The sequence below is a fragment of the Vipera ursinii genome (genome assembly GCF_947247035.1).
Source record: "Vipera ursinii genome assembly, chromosome: 1".
Lineage (NCBI taxonomy): Eukaryota > Metazoa > Chordata > Lepidosauria > Squamata > Viperidae > Vipera > Vipera ursinii.
This window is the reverse complement of record NC_139512.1, coordinates 177,173,487-177,191,318: the sequence shown is the minus strand read 5'-3', so window position 1 is coordinate 177,191,318 and position 17,832 is coordinate 177,173,487. Positions and strand designations below refer to the sequence as shown.

At 40.9% G+C, this 17,832-nt stretch overlaps 1 protein-coding gene across 4 annotated transcripts in view; it reads right to left on the bottom strand.

Moving 5' to 3' along the window:
- Window positions 1-15,260, bottom strand: part of PARD3B (par-3 family cell polarity regulator beta) — a 574,309-nt gene extending 559,049 nt beyond the window's left edge. For all 4 annotated transcript variants that reach the window (XM_083371323.1, XM_083371326.1, XM_083371324.1 and 1 more), the window contains exon 1: window positions 14,950-15,260. In XM_083371323.1, coding sequence (XP_083227449.1) covers window positions 14,950-15,069 — 120 coding nt within the window. In that variant the 5' untranslated portion in view covers window positions 15,070-15,260. The remainder of the gene's footprint in view (window positions 1-14,949) is intronic.
- Window positions 15,261-17,832: the final 2,572 nt, after the last annotated feature.

Here is a 17,832-nt window from a genome sequence, read left to right as displayed (position 1 = left end):
TCCCTCCATTTTTCTAATCCCACTGGAGGCTCTCTGGGAGTAATTGTATTGCTAATTCACTAAAGAAAAATGTGAGAAATGATCTCCGTTATATTTAAGCATTTGACTTCCATACAACAGAAAGAAAACAATAATGCTCAGGTCCACTACAAACTGTGATTTACAACTACCCCGATAATCATAGCACACTGCGTAACTTACACAGATCTGATTAATGTAAATTATACTACTGTATTGGAGGTTATACTTTTAAAGTAGAAAATTATCCAAAAATAGTTTCAGGAATTAATTGTTGCCAAGGGGGTAAAGCAAATATTTGTATCCATTTCCTTTTGTAATTTAATGTAGTTGATTTACAAGACCTGCAAATATGCCTATAGGGAAGGTTTCCAAATATTAAAATTCCTATAAAAACCATTCACGTTTGTTATTACTACGGATAAACAAAATCAGAGCACCACTTACTTTAAAAAAGCAGCAAGCTTTACTCAATTAGAAGACTCACAGCTTATCTAATATAGAGACTGCTACATTAGTAATGTTCAATGAGTTTCAAAAATGCGGCTCACTGCATGCAATCTAATTGTACAATTGTCAGAAAATGAAAGCATTCCAATTGTGACCTGTTCAACTATAGCAGTGGTGGTGAACCTATGGCACGCGTGCCAGAGGTGGCACTCAGAGCCCTCTCTGTTAGCACGCACGCCACTGCTGCCAGCAGCAGGTCCATCAGGCCACCACCGCCACCTGGAGCAGGAGCCCCACCCAGCCTTGTATCTGCACCCCACAGCACGGTAGCAGCCATTTTTGTGCCTTGCAGCACGGTGGCCCATTTTTGCGCCCCCGGTTTTTGCGTGCCACAGGTGGCACTCAGAAGCACCTCCCTCCCCCCCAAGGGCACCACAATGCTGATGTGGCCCTGGCACTTTGCGATAAATAAGTGGGTTTTGGGTTGAGGTTTGGGCACTCGGTCTCTAAAAGGTTTGCCATCACTGAACTATAGCAATGATTTCAAAAGTGTATTCCATAATTCTGTTCCATATTCCATTTTTCTTATGGTAAAAAGGTATTAGTTTTTAGACTGGTGGACACAAAACCTGCACTTAGACCATGAAAGCATGTAAAATCATTTAAAGGATGGGAATATTATATGATTGCAAATCCACAAATACTTGCATTATGAGCAGGAGATAAAGCTCACTACAAGAAAGAAAAAAAATGGTTGCACCCTTGACTTACAACCATTCATTCAGCGACCATTCAAAGTTACAACAGTGCTTAACAAATGACGACAAGTAATTTGAGTCATCTCAGCAACCCCACAGGAATCACATGATTGCAACTGGGCACTTGACAACCGGTTCACACTTATGCCCCACAATTAGGTGATCACCATTTGTAACTGTTCCTTCTGATTTCCACGGAAAAATCAATGGGGAAGACAACTGGGAAGATCGTAAGTTGCTGGGTAAGTCTCATCTTTGCACTTTCCTTCTGCCTCTCTGTGATCACACTATGCTGGCCACTCCCCAACTCTCGCCTTCCTTGTACCCTTCTCAACCTGCACCACACCTTCATATATCCTTCCCAATCTTCCCCTGCACCTTCCCCAATCCAGCTGTATCTCTTGCACAACCCCTTGCAGCCTCGGACACCCTCCCTAACCCACACTGTCTCTCTCACATACACTGTCATACACTGTCACACACACTCTCCCAATCCTCCCCTGCAGGGTCTAGGACATCTCACTGTGCCAAACCCACCACCGCATCTTGCCATGGAACACTTGCTACAGGACAACTCGCCATGGCCAACTTGCCCAAAGACAACTTGCCACAGGACAATCCATATGGGATAACTCAACGCAAATAAATGTTATCCACCACAGTTTGTTCTACATTGTTTCCACTTTTATCAATGGAAATAATGTCAAAGAAACAATGGTATTAACCGTGGTGAGTTATCCCACTTGGAATTGTCCTGTGGCCAGTTGGCTGCAGCCAGTTCTCCCATGGCAAATTGGTGTGGTGAGATGGCCACAGAGAGATGGCCACACAAAGTTGGCCAATTCCACTCCTGCAACCTCACATGCCTGACCCATGCCCACCCCAAAACACCCATGCTTACCTTTGCACCATCCACTCTTGTGCATCCTTAGCTCCCACTGCACCCTTCATGTGCCCAACACCCTCCCCGACACACATCTCACATATAACCTCAAGCATCCTTCCTAACCTACACCTCATGCATCCCCATGCATCCCCATGCACCCCCTTGATCCTACCTTCACTCATTAGCAGTTTATTTATTTATTTTATTTATTTATGGGATTTGTATGCTGCCCTATCTCCCAAAGGACTCAGGGCGGCTAACAACAATAAAAACACAAAATACAAACATTAAAAGGTATTAAATCAAATTATCCCATAAATAGTCTGATTAAAAACACAATAAAACAAAATTAAGAAAACCTCCCTTCCATCAGTCCAGGTCAGCCTGTTGAAAAAGCCATATTTTAAGGTCGCAATGAAAGGAACAGAGATCCGGGACCATCCGGAGCTCCAAGGGGAGTTGATTCCAAAGGGCAGGTGCCCCCACAGAGAAGGCCCTTCCCCTGGGGGTCGCCAGTCGACATTGTCTGGCTGATGGCACCCTGAGGGGGCCCTCCCTGTGTGAGCACACAGGGCGATGGGCAGTCATTCCTGGCAGCAGACGGTCCTGCAAATATCCCGGACCTAAGCCATGTAGGGCTTTATAGGTAAGAACCAGCACCTTAAATCTCACCCGGAGGACAACCGGTAACCAATGCAGCTCACGCAGGAGGGGTGTAATATGGGAGTATTGGGACGCTCCCATCACAACCCGCGCAGCCGTATTCTGCACCAGTTGAAGCCTTCGGGTGGTCTTCAAGGGCAGTCCCATGTAGAGAGCATTGCAGTAGTCTATACGGGAGGTAACGAGCATGAGTGACCATACGTAGGGCATCTCAGTCCAGATAGGGGCGCAACTGGCACACCAGACAAACCTGGGCAAATGCCCCCCTGGCCACAGCTCCTATATGATCTTCTAAACAGTTAGTTAGTTACCGATCTATGGACCAGTGACTTGGAATTTCCTGCCAGTTTTGCCAATGTCTTTAGTTGTCCCTGCCATGGAAAGACATGAGATTTGATTAATGACGGCAATCAGGATTGCCGTCATTAAGCAATTTTGTCATGCTTTATGATCATCTCACTTAGCTATAGAAATTCCAGTCCCAATTGCTGTAGGAAGAAGAGGACTACTTGAACACGCATTAATTGAATATATTTTCTAGGACTTTGAAAGGTATACCTCCTTTCAAGTTGCCGTGGTAGCAACGGCAGCAAGATTGCTCTATGCACAAAAGTGAAGGAGGCCTCGATTCCTACCATGGACGAATGGTTACAAAAGCTGATGGAATTAGCAGAGATGGCCAAATTGACTGTGCTGATAAAAGAAAAGAACATAAGTACTTTTGTTTGTACTTGGAAATCACTTCTGATTTACCAATCAGACTGATTTGCCGATACAGAAATGGCTAGTGCATACTACTATAGAAATGTAAAAAGTTGAGATTTGATTTTAATGTCTGATTTTACTGCAAGAGTCAGAAGTCAATGCCTTTTGTTTCTTCCCCTCTCCTTCTTTACACCTTTTGTTTTCCCTTTCTACTATTGTCCCTTACTATTTGCTTTTGTATTTTCACATTTTATGTTATAAATGAAGAAATCCAATAAAAAATAAAAAATAACAAATCAAGTTATCATGGTAATTACAGGTAATCCCCGAGTTATGAGCGTACACTTAATGCTTGTTCTAAGTTACATGATAAGCAACCCCTAGTGCTTACGAGCAAATCCCGAAATTATGATTATTGCAGCACCATGGGAGTCATTCAAGTGGCTGAAGAGACTCTGCAACATTCACCCTGGTTATTCCATTCCTCCCTACCCCCGCGACAGGTCTCCCTAGGTACTAGGCCCGTGGCGGCAAACCTGTGGCCACTGGTGGCACGCAGATCCCTCTCTGTGGGCACACGTGCCGTCACCCCAGTCCTAGGTCTTCAGCTGGGTTTTATAAAACCTTTTTGCTTTAGGCCTCCGCCGCCGTGTACAAAAAAAAAAGGTTCAATCAATCATTTTCAACTTCTCATGGGGAAAAAAAAGATTTTGCAAAGTTGGAATTGATTGAACTTTTTAGTCCCACCCAGTCTGCTGTTACCACTGCAGCCACGCCGACCCAATGGGCCACACCCACCCAATGGGCCACGCCCACCCGGCACATGACAATACATAAGTGTGTTTTGGGTTGCAGTTTGGGCACTTGGTCTCTAAAAGGTTTGCCATCACTGCACTAGGCCTTCAATACTCACCTTGTGAAGCTCGAGATCCTTTACTTTCTTGGCTGCTCCAGGTTTTCGGTGTGTTCGTAGAGAATGGAGGCCTAAAGATCACACAAGTTCAGTGGGGCAAGATCTCACGATACTGATCTTGCATAATCTCATGGTACTTTAGGCCTCTGTTCTCTGCAACAGAGAACAGAACTGAAGCCAGGAGACACTTTTGCGTGCCTCCAGAGGCTGGATTGGGACGGCAGAGGCATTTTCCAGGCCGCTGTCACCTGGATCTGAGGCAGAGAGACGCTTCCATGTGCCTCCAGCAGCCCGGTCCAGGCACAGAAGGCCTTTTCCAGGGAATGCAGCCCATTTCCAGGAGGCAGCAGAAGCAACCCCCGGCCTCAGATCTGGGTGACAGCAGCTTGGAAAAGGCCTCCGACACCCTGATCCAGCCTCCAGAGGCACGCAGAAGCATCCCCCAGGCTGATCTGGGCAGCAGCAGGAACCGCAGTAGAGAGGAGACAGATCTTTTCCAGGTGAGTCCAGTGCGGCAGGGAAGAGGAAGAATGAGGTATCTTAGTGGGTTGGGGAGGCCTTGGGGGCCTGTTCCATAACTAGGCCCTCCATGGCCTTCCCTACCGAGATAACTCATGTTCACTTAACAAGCTGTGTGCATCTTAACGAGCAAGGGAGTGATCTTGTTCGAGATCCAAGATTCACTCACAGGTTTTCGAGGCTCCATTACACTCATAACTCGAGGACTACCTGTAATTCTATAGCACAAGGAACAAGGCTGAGATGCTGGTTTGCAGGGTTATATAAGGCTTATCCGAACCTTAGGTGGAGTTCCTAGGGTCGTGGTGGTGAAACTATGGCACGCGTGCCCACAGGTGGCACGCAGAGCCTTCTCTGTGGGCACATGCACCGTCGCCCCAGTCCTAGGTCTTCAGCTGGGTTTTATAAAACCTTTTCACTTTAGGCCTCCGCCGTGTGCAAAAAAAAAAGATTCAGTCAATCAATCAATCAATTTCAACTTCTCGAGGGAAAAAAAAGATCTCGCAAAGTTGGAACTGATTGAACTTTTTAGTGCCACCCAGTCTGCTGTTACCACCGCAGCCATGCTCATCCAATGGGTGACACCCACCAAATTGGCCACACCCACCCAATGGGCCACGCCCACTCAGCACCTGACAATACGTAAGTGGGTTTTGGGTTGCAGTTTAGGCACTCGGTCTCTAAAAGGTTCGCCATCACTCTCCTAGGGGTTTTTAAAATTATTTCCATCAAATCACCATGGGGCAAAAATAATAGAAACTGTAGTTATTAAAACAAAATTTTAAAAAATCAGGCTAATTTATCATGCTATAGAAAGACCATTTGATTATTTTTTTAAGTACAACTCAGTAATGTAGTCAACAATTCTGGATGCCAGTTGTAACATTTAAACAGGTTAGATTTTGGCAGGGTTAATAACAGTTATGAACTTGCCTGATTATTAACACGTGTATATATTTGTTTCATCTTTGTTATATGCCACTCAAAGTCATTTTGAATTGGGGGGCCACATAAATAAATAATCCATCTTGGTAGTTACATGATGTAATGAGAAAAATACTTTTCTCAGTGTCACATTCAATAATTGGATGTACCACCATATTGTTATAACTGGTCCTTGTTTTCCTTAAATTTAGGAAATTTAACAGTATGACACAGCATTATTCTAATGTTTATGATTCAGTGTTTCATTTTTAATAAGCAAAAATATTATTTATTTTTATTTTATTTAGAGCATTTATATGATATATATGTATACATATAAATATATGAATATGACATATAAATATGATATAAACATATACATGAGAGCCAGTTATTTAGAATATTTATATAGAGAGCAAGTTTGGTCTAGTGATTAAGGCACCAGACTAGAAAGTGGGAGACCACAAGTTCAAGTCCCCCTTAGTCATGAAAGCCTGCTGACTAACTTGGAGCCAGTCACTCTTTCTTAGCCCAACCCAAGTCACAGTGTTGTTATTGTGGTGAAAAGAGGAGGAGGAAGGGGTGTTGGACATGAGTTATTTGTAAACAAAGCCCCATCTTCCATCAAACTCTGTAAGTTATACATAAATGCCTTAGATTTCTCTTCCGAGGTTGTTTTTAATTTCCAGCCGAGTTCCTCTGTATGTGCAAGTACATGATAGTTGCATCAGCAAGCAATATTATGTTTTAAATTTTCCTAAAATAATTTCACATTATAATACATTTTAATCCTCTGTTAACAATCCTCTGAAACAAGAAATACTGAATTCCTGTTGGCATAAAACTACAGAAATAAGCCAAGCATGGAACAACCAACCATCTGAAAGCCACAAAGAATAACAAATACTGCTTAAACTTTCTTAAAACAATTAAAATGGATATTATTTAAGCAGATGTTTTAGCACAAAGAAAATGTTAATTCTTAGGAAGTTACAACTGACTGCTACTCTTAGGTTACATAACAAGTGTCAAAAATACATATTTTAAATGTGACCTTATACATTATTTTAGCATTTAATTATTTTATTTTAGACTGGAAATAAAATATTACTAACATTAAAGTAAAAATCACTGTAATTCTTAGTAATTTTATCCAGAACTGTTCTCTTATTTTCCTAGAGAAGTAATCTAAACCTATCATTATTATATTCAAGGCAACAAGAATGCCCTTTTATTTGTTCATGACCTTTAACGTATATAGCTACATTACCAAGGTATTGCTATTGTTAAATACCTTCTTTAATAAGCCAAGTATCATTCAATCAAAAAACTGAATGTAAGAGATTGTGTCACAACCACAAAAAAGAACACAATCACTCCATTCATTACTGAATGACAGTGAAACATAAAAGCACATCAAGCATTTAACCATCTGCAGATTATATGCTTTGTCATATTATCTATTCTTTAGCCTTTAAAAAAATAGGTCAGAGGTTGATTCCAGGCTATTTAATGCCTTTTCATTCGATGGGTACAGCTGTTTTACATACACAGAGAGAGAGAGAGAGAGAGAGAGAGAGAGAGAGAGAGAGAGAGAGAGAATAAAGATCATGAAGCCAAGTCAAAAATTGTTTTCCCTCTGGTAATTCTAAGCTATAATGCGCATCTATGTATTTTTCCATGCAAATAAACAATGCTATAAGATACAGATACATATGTGAATATAATAGAAATAGTAATCCGACTACATATTTTTCATGTTTTGAAGTTTATTAAAGACACGAAAATGGTTGGGAGAAATTTTAAAATGGGCTAATATCAATATAAAGCACTAGGAAATCAGTTTTTAGAAATTAATGTTTATTGAAATAAAATGACTATGTAGAACATGCTTCTGCCCATTTCATCATATCAAGTATCACTTGAGAAATACAAAAGTTGAATGTAATGGGAAGGAGGTACTTAAGAAGCCCATAGCATTCAAAAAAGAGAGAGAGAAGGGGAAGGGAAGTATTAATAATATTTTTGGAGCCAGAAGGATACCCAGCTTTCAAGTTCACCCATAGACATAGCAGCTCACTGGGGATTTTGGGCCACTCACTCTCTCTCAGCTCAGCCAACCCACAGGTCTGATGTTGTAGGGAAACAGGAGAGAAACTGTACCTACTGTATCCAGGGCTTTCACAAAACATTTTTACAGGGCTAACAGAAGACACTAAGAAACCTGCATTGGAAAATCCAACTTTTAAATTCTGAATTCAGTCTATATATTGCAGTTTTCATTCTGACAATAACTGTCAGCTGTTTTTCATTATTACAAACCCTAACTCACTTTTAAAATATATTTTAGGCTATTAATAAAAAGTTAACTTTATTAGCAGACATAAAACTGTCAGAAATAGGAAAAGAAAGCCACAGAAGTGGAAGGAAAAAAAATATGCCACAGAAAGATGAAAAAAGGAAGTTGTGGTTTAGCGGTGATAACTATAGGAAACACCAAGTTCCCCTAATATTATAGTCCTTATAGAAGAAATTGATACGCGTAGTACATTAAGGTTTTAGTTCTTTTTAATGCTATGCTACAAAATCGCCTTTCAATTATATAGGACCCTGCCTATGATGTATACTCAGATTTCTCTCCTAAACTTGACAAGCAATCATCCCTAATTCTCACTGTACCATGAGGCACTGATATACAAAAGTGATACTTGAGCTTATTAATATGCTTGTCATGATGAGCAAATTTGAGTGTTGTACAGCTTAATTAAGATTTTCTATTCAAGAAAATATATTGGTGCACCAGAGGCAAATTAGAGAATTGTTAATGAACTCTGATTTAGAAAAGGATAAATTTGTATTTAGATAGATAGGAGAGTACATAGTTCTGCATATGTTTGAATAAGCACATCTAAAAATTCAGCTTATAGCTACTACTGCTATGACATATAATAATCCTGTCAGTCAGGAAAATTAAGCATCACTCTTGCAGAACAAGCAAACTTCAATCCATGTTAAACTGAAATTATTAAAAATATTAGTTATTATAGCCATTAATTTTTCTACACATTTGCACAAATACATGATATTGATTTAGAAATGTACCAGAATGCTAATCAAGAACTCAATAGAGTCTTTCTCTATTTGAGCAGGGGGAAGAGGATAATTCTGTAGTAAACTTATAGGGCTGAAACACATTTCTGCAAATTTCACCTCTTAGCCTCTTATAGGTAATATATTATAAATAACCGGTATAGTATGGTATGGTCTGGTATGGTGTGGTAGGGTAGGGTAGCATTGGTGTGGTACAGTACGATACAGTACGGTAGGTATGGTATGGTATGGTAGGTAGGGTAGGGTAAGGTAGGGTAGGATAGGATAGGGTATGAGGTATTGAGGTACGAGGTATGAGATGAAATATGAGATGAGATTACATATATGATATATATGATATGATATATGATATGATATATGATATAATGTAATGTAATGTAATATATCAAAGCTTCACTTTGTAAAATGGGCATAGACTGCCGGCTGCTTAAAACAGGAGTCCCCAACCCCCCGGTCCATGGACTGGCAACAGGCCGCACGCAGCATGTCAGAAACCGGGTCATGCACACAAGTGAAGCCCTATCCATGGGATGCAGGTAGCATGCAAAACCACGCCCCCTCCACTCCACGGAAAAACCTCTCTCCATAGAACCGGTCCCTGGTGCACAAAAGGTTGGGGATTGGTGGCCTAAAAGTAGCCTGCAATTCAATCCTAAAATTCAATTATTGGAAATAAGTATAGTTGTTTGCATTTGCAATGAAAAACTAGTTTCCTATTCTAAAACCTGTTGGCTAATTTGGCACTGATTTATAAAAATCCATGTTAACTACTGGTAAATCATCTTAGTTTTCTTTAACTGCTTGCAAAATCAGTTATAAATTATAGTCATAAAGTATTAAGTTGGTTGCAATCATGAAGTGTTTCTAATTGGATTTACAGGTTATAGCAAAATCCTCATTCCTCTAAATAAAAGAACACAAAACCCCTAAATCATGAATACAAATCTCTGATTGTGTTAGATATCAGAGACAAGGTCTTTTAAAAAAAAATCTGCCACAGCAAAGAAATCACATTATTTCATAAATATACCATTTGTTTTAGTCCAAGCTTTGCTATTAAACTCACTTACAAAATATCAGATTGTTACATTAATCAAGAATAGATTAATTTGAAGCATTTTTTTATTTAAGCATTTCTTTAAGCATTTCTTTTCTTTAGTATACAGTCTTTTTGTTATGCCCAAAACGTTTTTTTCTCTTTCTGGAAATGTATTAATTGGCTGTTACTAATTTCTACCTGAACACTGGACAAAAACTTCCAGCCAATCAGCAGTAATGGATCTATTTTATTGACTAATGCATTCTTTATGTCTCCTGCACCTGGAAGACTTAAAAAAAATCTGCCAAATTGGGAAATGTCAGAACACATGAAGAATTCTATAATAATAATGCTTCACATTCCCCCCAAATTTTGGAACATGAGTTGATTTGTTCTGAGTTTGGACAATCTGGATGAGCTGCTTTGATCTCACAGAAATGTACACTTTTTTCTTTTTTGTGTGCAAAAGTTAAAGATTTAAAATCTTTCTTAACAATGTACCAGACCACATATAACGAATATATAATTTTTTCTATGCTTGATGGAGTTTAACACAACTGTGGCTATTTAAGAAAGGCATTGCCAAATAAAACTTAAAAATGACTCACTGATTTCAATAAACCAATCTCTCTACAAATAACAAGATTATCTCCTAAAGTACAACATTTTAGCTCTTCTTAGCACTAGCACTTAGCAATAACACAGTTATATACCTCTTCGTATTGCTTTACAGCACTCTCTGAGCAGCTTACAATGTCAGCATATGGCCTCCAACAATCTGAGTCCTCACCTCAGAAGGATGGAAAGCTAACTCAACCTTGAGACCCATCAGGATCGAACTCCAGGCTGTGGGCAGAGTTATGCTGCAATACTATGTTCTAATCACAGTGTCACCATAGCTGTTCTTAAATGGATGCTAACCTTACTTTAAAATAAGATGGAGGGGGACTGGTTCCTTATGATTCTTATTCTTAAAAGGCAGGGTACAAATAGAAATAATCCTATGATTCTTCATCAAGCTTTCTTCTATACAACCATGCACCTTAATTCATACATTTATCTCCAACTACCTGAAAAGTATGTATTAGAAACAGAAGTATCCTTTCAACTTTAGACACACTCTCTGAAACAGAAACAAAGCTACAGCTAAATATGAAGAGAACTGTCAACATCACTATCTTTATGCAAAACCTTTAACACAGACATGTCAAACACAAGGCCCGGGGCCCAGATCTGGCCCGCGAGGTGGTTTCATGTGGCCCGTGAAGCCATCCTGGAAACAGTGAGGGAACGGCCCCCACTGCCTTGGCCCTGGCCCAGAGACCCTCCTTCTACCAAAGACCCTCAGATCTGTCCCACTCCTGCCCAGGCCCCCATAGGCACCCTTGATGCGAATGATGTAGAGCTGGCCACGCCCACCCAGTAGGCCATACGCACTCTAGCAACACCCACCCAGTAGGCCACGCCCACCATGGTCATACCCACCCGGGCCCGAGGGCAACCGCAATGCTGATGTGGCCCTCAATGAAATTGAGTTTGACACCCCTGCTTTAACAGTATCAACATTAATGATACTGTATAATAGACTTTCCCAAACAGCTGATTTGGTCAATTATGTTGTATCATAGGTTGCAAAGTACACTACATTTTCCCCAAGTTTATCTATAAATCTATAACAATGTCTTAACATAAGGCACACCTTGTTCAAATACACCAGATGTAACAAGTGACATTGTTTTTAAATGTGGATCTATCACACCAATATTGTATAAGTATTCTGTTATATTACAAATACCAGCTTATTCCCTTCTGTCCCTTTTAAATGTTGTAGGGTCTTTTATAAGTATAAAATGTCTCTTTTAAAATTTATGCCCACAGAGGATACAGGAAAAAGATTGACCTGGGACTACAAGCTAAACTGGAAAACCTCATACATTATAAATATGACATAACAAACTGAAGAATGTTTCTTTCAAATTCTGTAACTGCCTGATGAAATAAACTGAAGAATCTGAATATTCACTTTACCATGAAGTAATTACTAGTGTCAGTTCAGGCTTGAGATAAATAATTAGGCACTTCATATGCTATGTACTAAAAACTCAAAATATTTATCAAAGGGGGAAAAAGCTAAATCTTCATTTTTCCTCTCTGAAAATACTGCTCAAGAGTAAAATTTAATTATCTACCCAAAACAATCCCCATCCATAACTCTGATTTCACACCAATATTTTTATTTTTAGAGATAATTTGCAGGAAAAGATTACTGAACTTCATAATACCTGATGCAACTGAGCAAAGAACAAATCTCTAAGAGAACTATAAGTTTCAGAGAAATGTAAGATTGTACAAGACTTTCCAGCCTCTTATTGTTTCAAGACTTGTTCATTCAACTCTTTATTAATATTAGAATTATAAGGCAAGTATTTAAAATTTACACAAGTAGAATACACAACTTCCAGCAACACAAGGATCACATCAGGCCTTGTACCTTCCAATGGACAGTGGCAAGATACATCTTTGAGAAGTTTCACTAGCTTTGTCAGTGGAAGAGTTAAAAATTCAGGTAGCATTATCAACAGTAGGTTTACAGTAGAGGCGGTGAATTGTTTTCTCTCTCTGCTGAGAACATACTTGATCTTTGAACAAAAAAGTAGGGTAATAACAAAAACTGAATCTAACTGTATTTCATGAGCATCTGTCCTTAATATAAAATGCAGTTAATATGATCACTCTTCAATAAAATATTTACTAACTTCCCTTTCATGTTAAAAATTATAATTTGGCAATCACTTTTGGAGGTTTACACAGGCCTGTGCTCAAGACATTTGGGGACTGCCCGTAATTCTAGAACTTCAGACTGTGTGTGTCTCACTTACGAGTAATATTACAATCATACCTCTCCTTAATTCTCTCCTAGCAAGCTAAGAAGAAACGCAGACCCAAGAAGAAAGCAACAAGCCATGAATTCCAGTTCAGATCTAATGGTGAACTAAAAAATTATGAAGACATTCTGGATTTAGAGACACCATGGAGGAGCAATAAAGTAGCACTGATCAGAACACAAAATCCTTGTGGCTTACTGTTATATTCGAACACATTCAATGTGTTGTTCTGTATAAAAACATTACATTTTTTTTTGCAAAATAAGTATACAGTGCCAAGGCTAACTTGGGAGTTTTCCCTAGATTCTTTCTCAATGCTTTCCATGTATAGGGGGGTCTTTTTGATAAAAGATTATCTAGAATATGCATCATCATCAAGAAGAAAATGTTCCTGCAATCAGCTCAATTCTAAATTGATGGTATGGTACATACTCAGGTGCCTAAGTTGCATGATGTTTACAGAGCAGTAAAAATAAACACTCCGAGAATGTCTGATTTACATTTTACTTAGACAGAATTTACATACTGAAGTTATACACTGGCGACAGTCTGGTAAAGACAAATTACCACAAATGCATTCACTTCAATATCAAGCCTCTGAAGAGGATTTGCTCATATTGGTAACATATTAACAACAGTACTTGTATATGCTCTACCACAAGGAACCATGAGGCAGATTCGATTCATGGGTTACAACCACTAATTCCAGACCTCTGGTCGCACTTTTTCACTTTTTATTCACTGTTACTTGAACTAGCTCAGACAGGTCACTGAGAAAATGAACAGAATTTTCTGCATTAAAAAAGTAAGTCACTGTACTATCACTCCTCATTTATCAAAACTAGTAATCCATAATTATGTGGCTCTGACAGCCACACTGCCTGGAAATTTTGGGACTTGTAGGCAAGGATTACCCAGAACTTCAAATTTAAAGGCAAAAAGGTGCTTGAAACAGCAGCCTCTAGCTGTAGTACCTTAAATCATTTTTAGGTACTAAACATGGCTGCAGAGGACCTCATGAGTTCAGGAAAAGACACAGATGCTTTAATTAGTTAGAGGAAGGTGCTATGTAGGCAACCCAGTACTGAAGTTTCCTTTGAAGCTAAAGCACTGTACAGCCTTGTTGCAAATTCAACTCATCAGGTGGGAAGATGTTAAAACTACTATCAATAATATGGAAGAAACAGGATCCAGATGTCAATAAAAATATGGTTTGTGCCATTTGTGCACTTTAAGGGAGTGACAGGAGAAAAATTGACACACTCAGCTTATAGTATAAAAACATCATAAAAATTTAGCCCCATCTTCATGCTGTTTTAGAGATTGCCAGACACATTGGTAAGGAAACTTCAGAATGGCTGATTCTTGTTTCTATTTGGGCTTTCTCCAATCACTGAGATAAACAAGGAACTTCAATCCATTATTTAAGAGGACATGAAATCAGGAAAAGAGGACCTGAATGTTGTAGGTGGAGCAGTCATCACTCAGCAGGGGATGCTTTTGAAGGACACTCTTGGGATTCTGGTAAATGGTATGACTACATTAATGTAGATGTTTAGGTCTTTCATAGAAAATATCATTCTCCAGTTTAATCCATTTCTGGTAATTGGTCATCAGTATTATTAAATAAGAGTCATATAATAATGCTCTACATCCAATCTCCCGGTTTTAGTTATTCAGAAAAAGGTTAGTTGCCAGAGTATTTCAAAATACTTTTCTAGTCTCTTGCTTTTGAGTTTCAGTAGCCACTAATGATTGGGCAGGGCCACAGAAAACTAATGAGATCTGGATACCTACCTCTGATCCTGCTGCACCTATTTGTATCAAATACTAAGCTTTAAAGATGAATCAACTATCACATATGAAAGTTCTGCCTCTGTACACCCACAGAGAGAAAAGATAGAAGTTTCACAATCTCAACCCATTTAGTGCCATTTCTGATATTAGCAGCTTTTGCATAAAAAACTCAAAGCAGATTTTCCCGTTCAAAATACCTATGCATACAATGCCAATCCCCGTGCACAAGGAATAGTAACAGGTGACTTTGCCTACAGTGTGTTACAGAAGTCAGTGCTTACCTTTTCTTTGGTTCTTAGGTACCTCTGTAGAGCCTGGTGGGTTAAATCTCTAACCCGGATTTGTCCATCTTTACAGGGAACTACAATCCCCGTCTTGCCAAAACAAACTGTCACTTTCATCTCATCCAAATAAAAACAAAGGCAGCTAAGGATTTTTTTTAAAAAAAATGGCACATTCAGAAATTTGGGGGGGGGGGGAGGTCCAAGCGGTCTCGCAGTAATTGGGACCTTGTTTTGAAATGTAAAACTCAGCAAACTGTAAACTCCAGAAGAAAAAGGGAAACTATTCTCGGCAGTAGCAGGTGTTTATGTTTAACACTGCGGGAAGGAAGGAAGGAAGGAAGGAAGGAAGGAAGGAAGGAAGGAAGGAAGGAAGGAAGGAAGGAAGGAAGGAAGGAAGGAAGGAAGGAAGGAAGGAAGGAAGGAAGGAAGGAAGGAAGGAAGGAAGGAAGAGAAAGGGGGGGGACAAGGAGCCAGAATTCCTCAGAAAGGGCAGCAAAGAGGCCTGGCAGGCAAAGACAAGCTTCAAACCACTCAGCCCTCGTCTTGGAGGGAAGCGAAACGGCAACAAAGGTCACACAGAAGTTTCTCAAGGAGGAGAGAGAGAGAGAGAGGAAGGTAGGGTTTAATCTGCAGAAAGTGCCGCCCGAAGCCAACCAACTCTGCAACTGAGCACGGGGGGGGGGCGGGCGGGAGATTGAGCAACTACTCTGACTCCCGCTTTTGCACGCGCACCCCTTAAACGGGAACCCAGAGATGCGAGAGGTTGGGAAGCGGTAGTAGCCCCACGCGACCCCGGCAAGCAGACATAGAAAAAGCAGGTCGCTGCACTGACTCTCCCCCCTCCTCCCGCCGCCTCTCCTCCAATTGCTCTCCTCGGGGGCGGGAGGAAGAAGGAAGCTCTCGCAGGCCGAGCCTAGGGCTACAGCAAACCGCAGCACCCGCCGCGCCCCATGCCGGGCCCGGCGACTCTTTCTTCTTCCCACCCCGCGAATTTCTCTCTCTCTCTCTCTCTCTCTCTCTCTCTCTCTCTCTTCCGGGCCTCTCCGCCGCCCCTTCAAGCACGGCAACTTCAACTCCCGCCCCTTCTCGCGCGCCCGCGTCCCCGGCTCTCTGGTTCCTCCCGCCTCCCCTCCCGCCCGCGGCTCAGCGCTGCAGCAATAGCTCCCAAGGTCTGCGCTTGGGGTGTGGGTGGGTCGGTGGGTGTTGCTTCCTGTCTGCTCCCACCCAGCCAGCGAGCCCTGGCCTGGCTCTTAAAGGGTCCGCCGCGCTGCCTCGCTTGCCCGGCGCTGAAGTCCGGAAGAGGGACGCACCCGCAAAACCCAACTCCAAGAAGTCCCGCTGGGCCTGGCAAGAGAAGGCGGGAGAGCCACGGGAGGAGGCACCCTCCTCCCGTGCAACTGGCCTTTTGAGTTATAAGGAAAGCAGATCCGGGAGAAACAATAAAGTCCTGGGCTTGTTTCTTTTCACGACAGTTAAGGCAGCGTTTCCCAACCTTAGGAACTTGAAGATGCGTGGACTTCAACTCCCAGAATTCCCCAGCCAGCTATGCTGGCTGGGGAATTCTGGGAGTTGAAGTCCACGCATCTTCAAGTTCCTAAGGTTGGGAAACGCTGAGTTAAGGGAACCTTTTGTAACCACTCCAGGTCTACGCGCAGAAGTTTTTTTTTTTTTTGCTTTATAGTAAACGGGCCCGAAAACTCCGTTTGGGCCAACAGCCAAATTCTCTCGCTCCAACGTTTCGGATTGGTTGCTTCGGATTACGTCTTTTGGAAAAAATGCTGCCTACCTCCTCTCCTTTATGCAAAGCAGCTGGAAAAACAGGCGGGGAAATTCTTAAAATGTCCTATTAACTAGTAAAACAACAAAAAAAAAGCAGGACTCTAGTGTATTTTGGCATACTGAGATTTATTTCCGGTCCTGCAGCATAGATGCACTTATTTTGTGCCTTCAAGTCAGCCTTGCCTCCAGGTGACTACTAGGACTACTACTGGCAGTTTTCCTGGCGAGGTTTTTTTGGAAGTGTCCTTGCTTCCTTTCTAGTGCTGAGAGAATGACTTGCCAAAGTCACCCAGATGGTTTTGTGGTTAAAGCAGAACCAGAACTCTTAACTGCTACATCATAAACTATTTTAACAATAAGCATTGAGTTTGTCCCAAAGCCAAATAAACCAGATAATGGTGGAGCAGTGGGCTGATGCCTCCTTAAGTAACACCAGCTGCCTGCAATTAGTGCAGGTTCGCATCCCACCAGGCTCAAGGTTGACTCAGCCTTCCATCCTTCCGAGGTAGGTAAAATGAGGACCCAGATTGTTGGGGGCAATAAGCTGACTTTGTAATAATGCCGCTTGGGGGGGGGGCTGAAAGCCCTAATAAGCAGGCATATACATAGAATGAAGGCTATTGCTAAGCACATTGATTTGTGCTTAGATTGTGAGCTGCCCTGAGTCTTCGGAGAAGGGCGGGATATACCGTAAATGGGATTTTAAAAAAAAGGACAAAACTCTTAACTTTCCTAGACAGAGTGATTTTTTTTAGCTCTTAATAGTTTTATTCCACTTTTAGTTGCTGAGATATGAAAACAGTAAAAACATAAAAGACAACCTAAGTCTTTTATGCAACCTAAATCATTAAAAGACATATTAGTTGGAATCATGTACTATTTTGTGCTGTACTGTACTGTACTGTATGTACTAAAAAGAACTAAAATTAGTGAATATAAGTAGTAACCCAAAGTTTGAAACATTTCTGGGTCTGAAGGTGTAATCTTTCTTTCATTCCTAGTGCCCAACTGAGGTGCCCGTATTCCAGCTTCAGTTGTATAAAAAAATAATACATTTTGACATCCATTGCCTTAGAAACAAAGTCAAGTGACCTGTTCTGG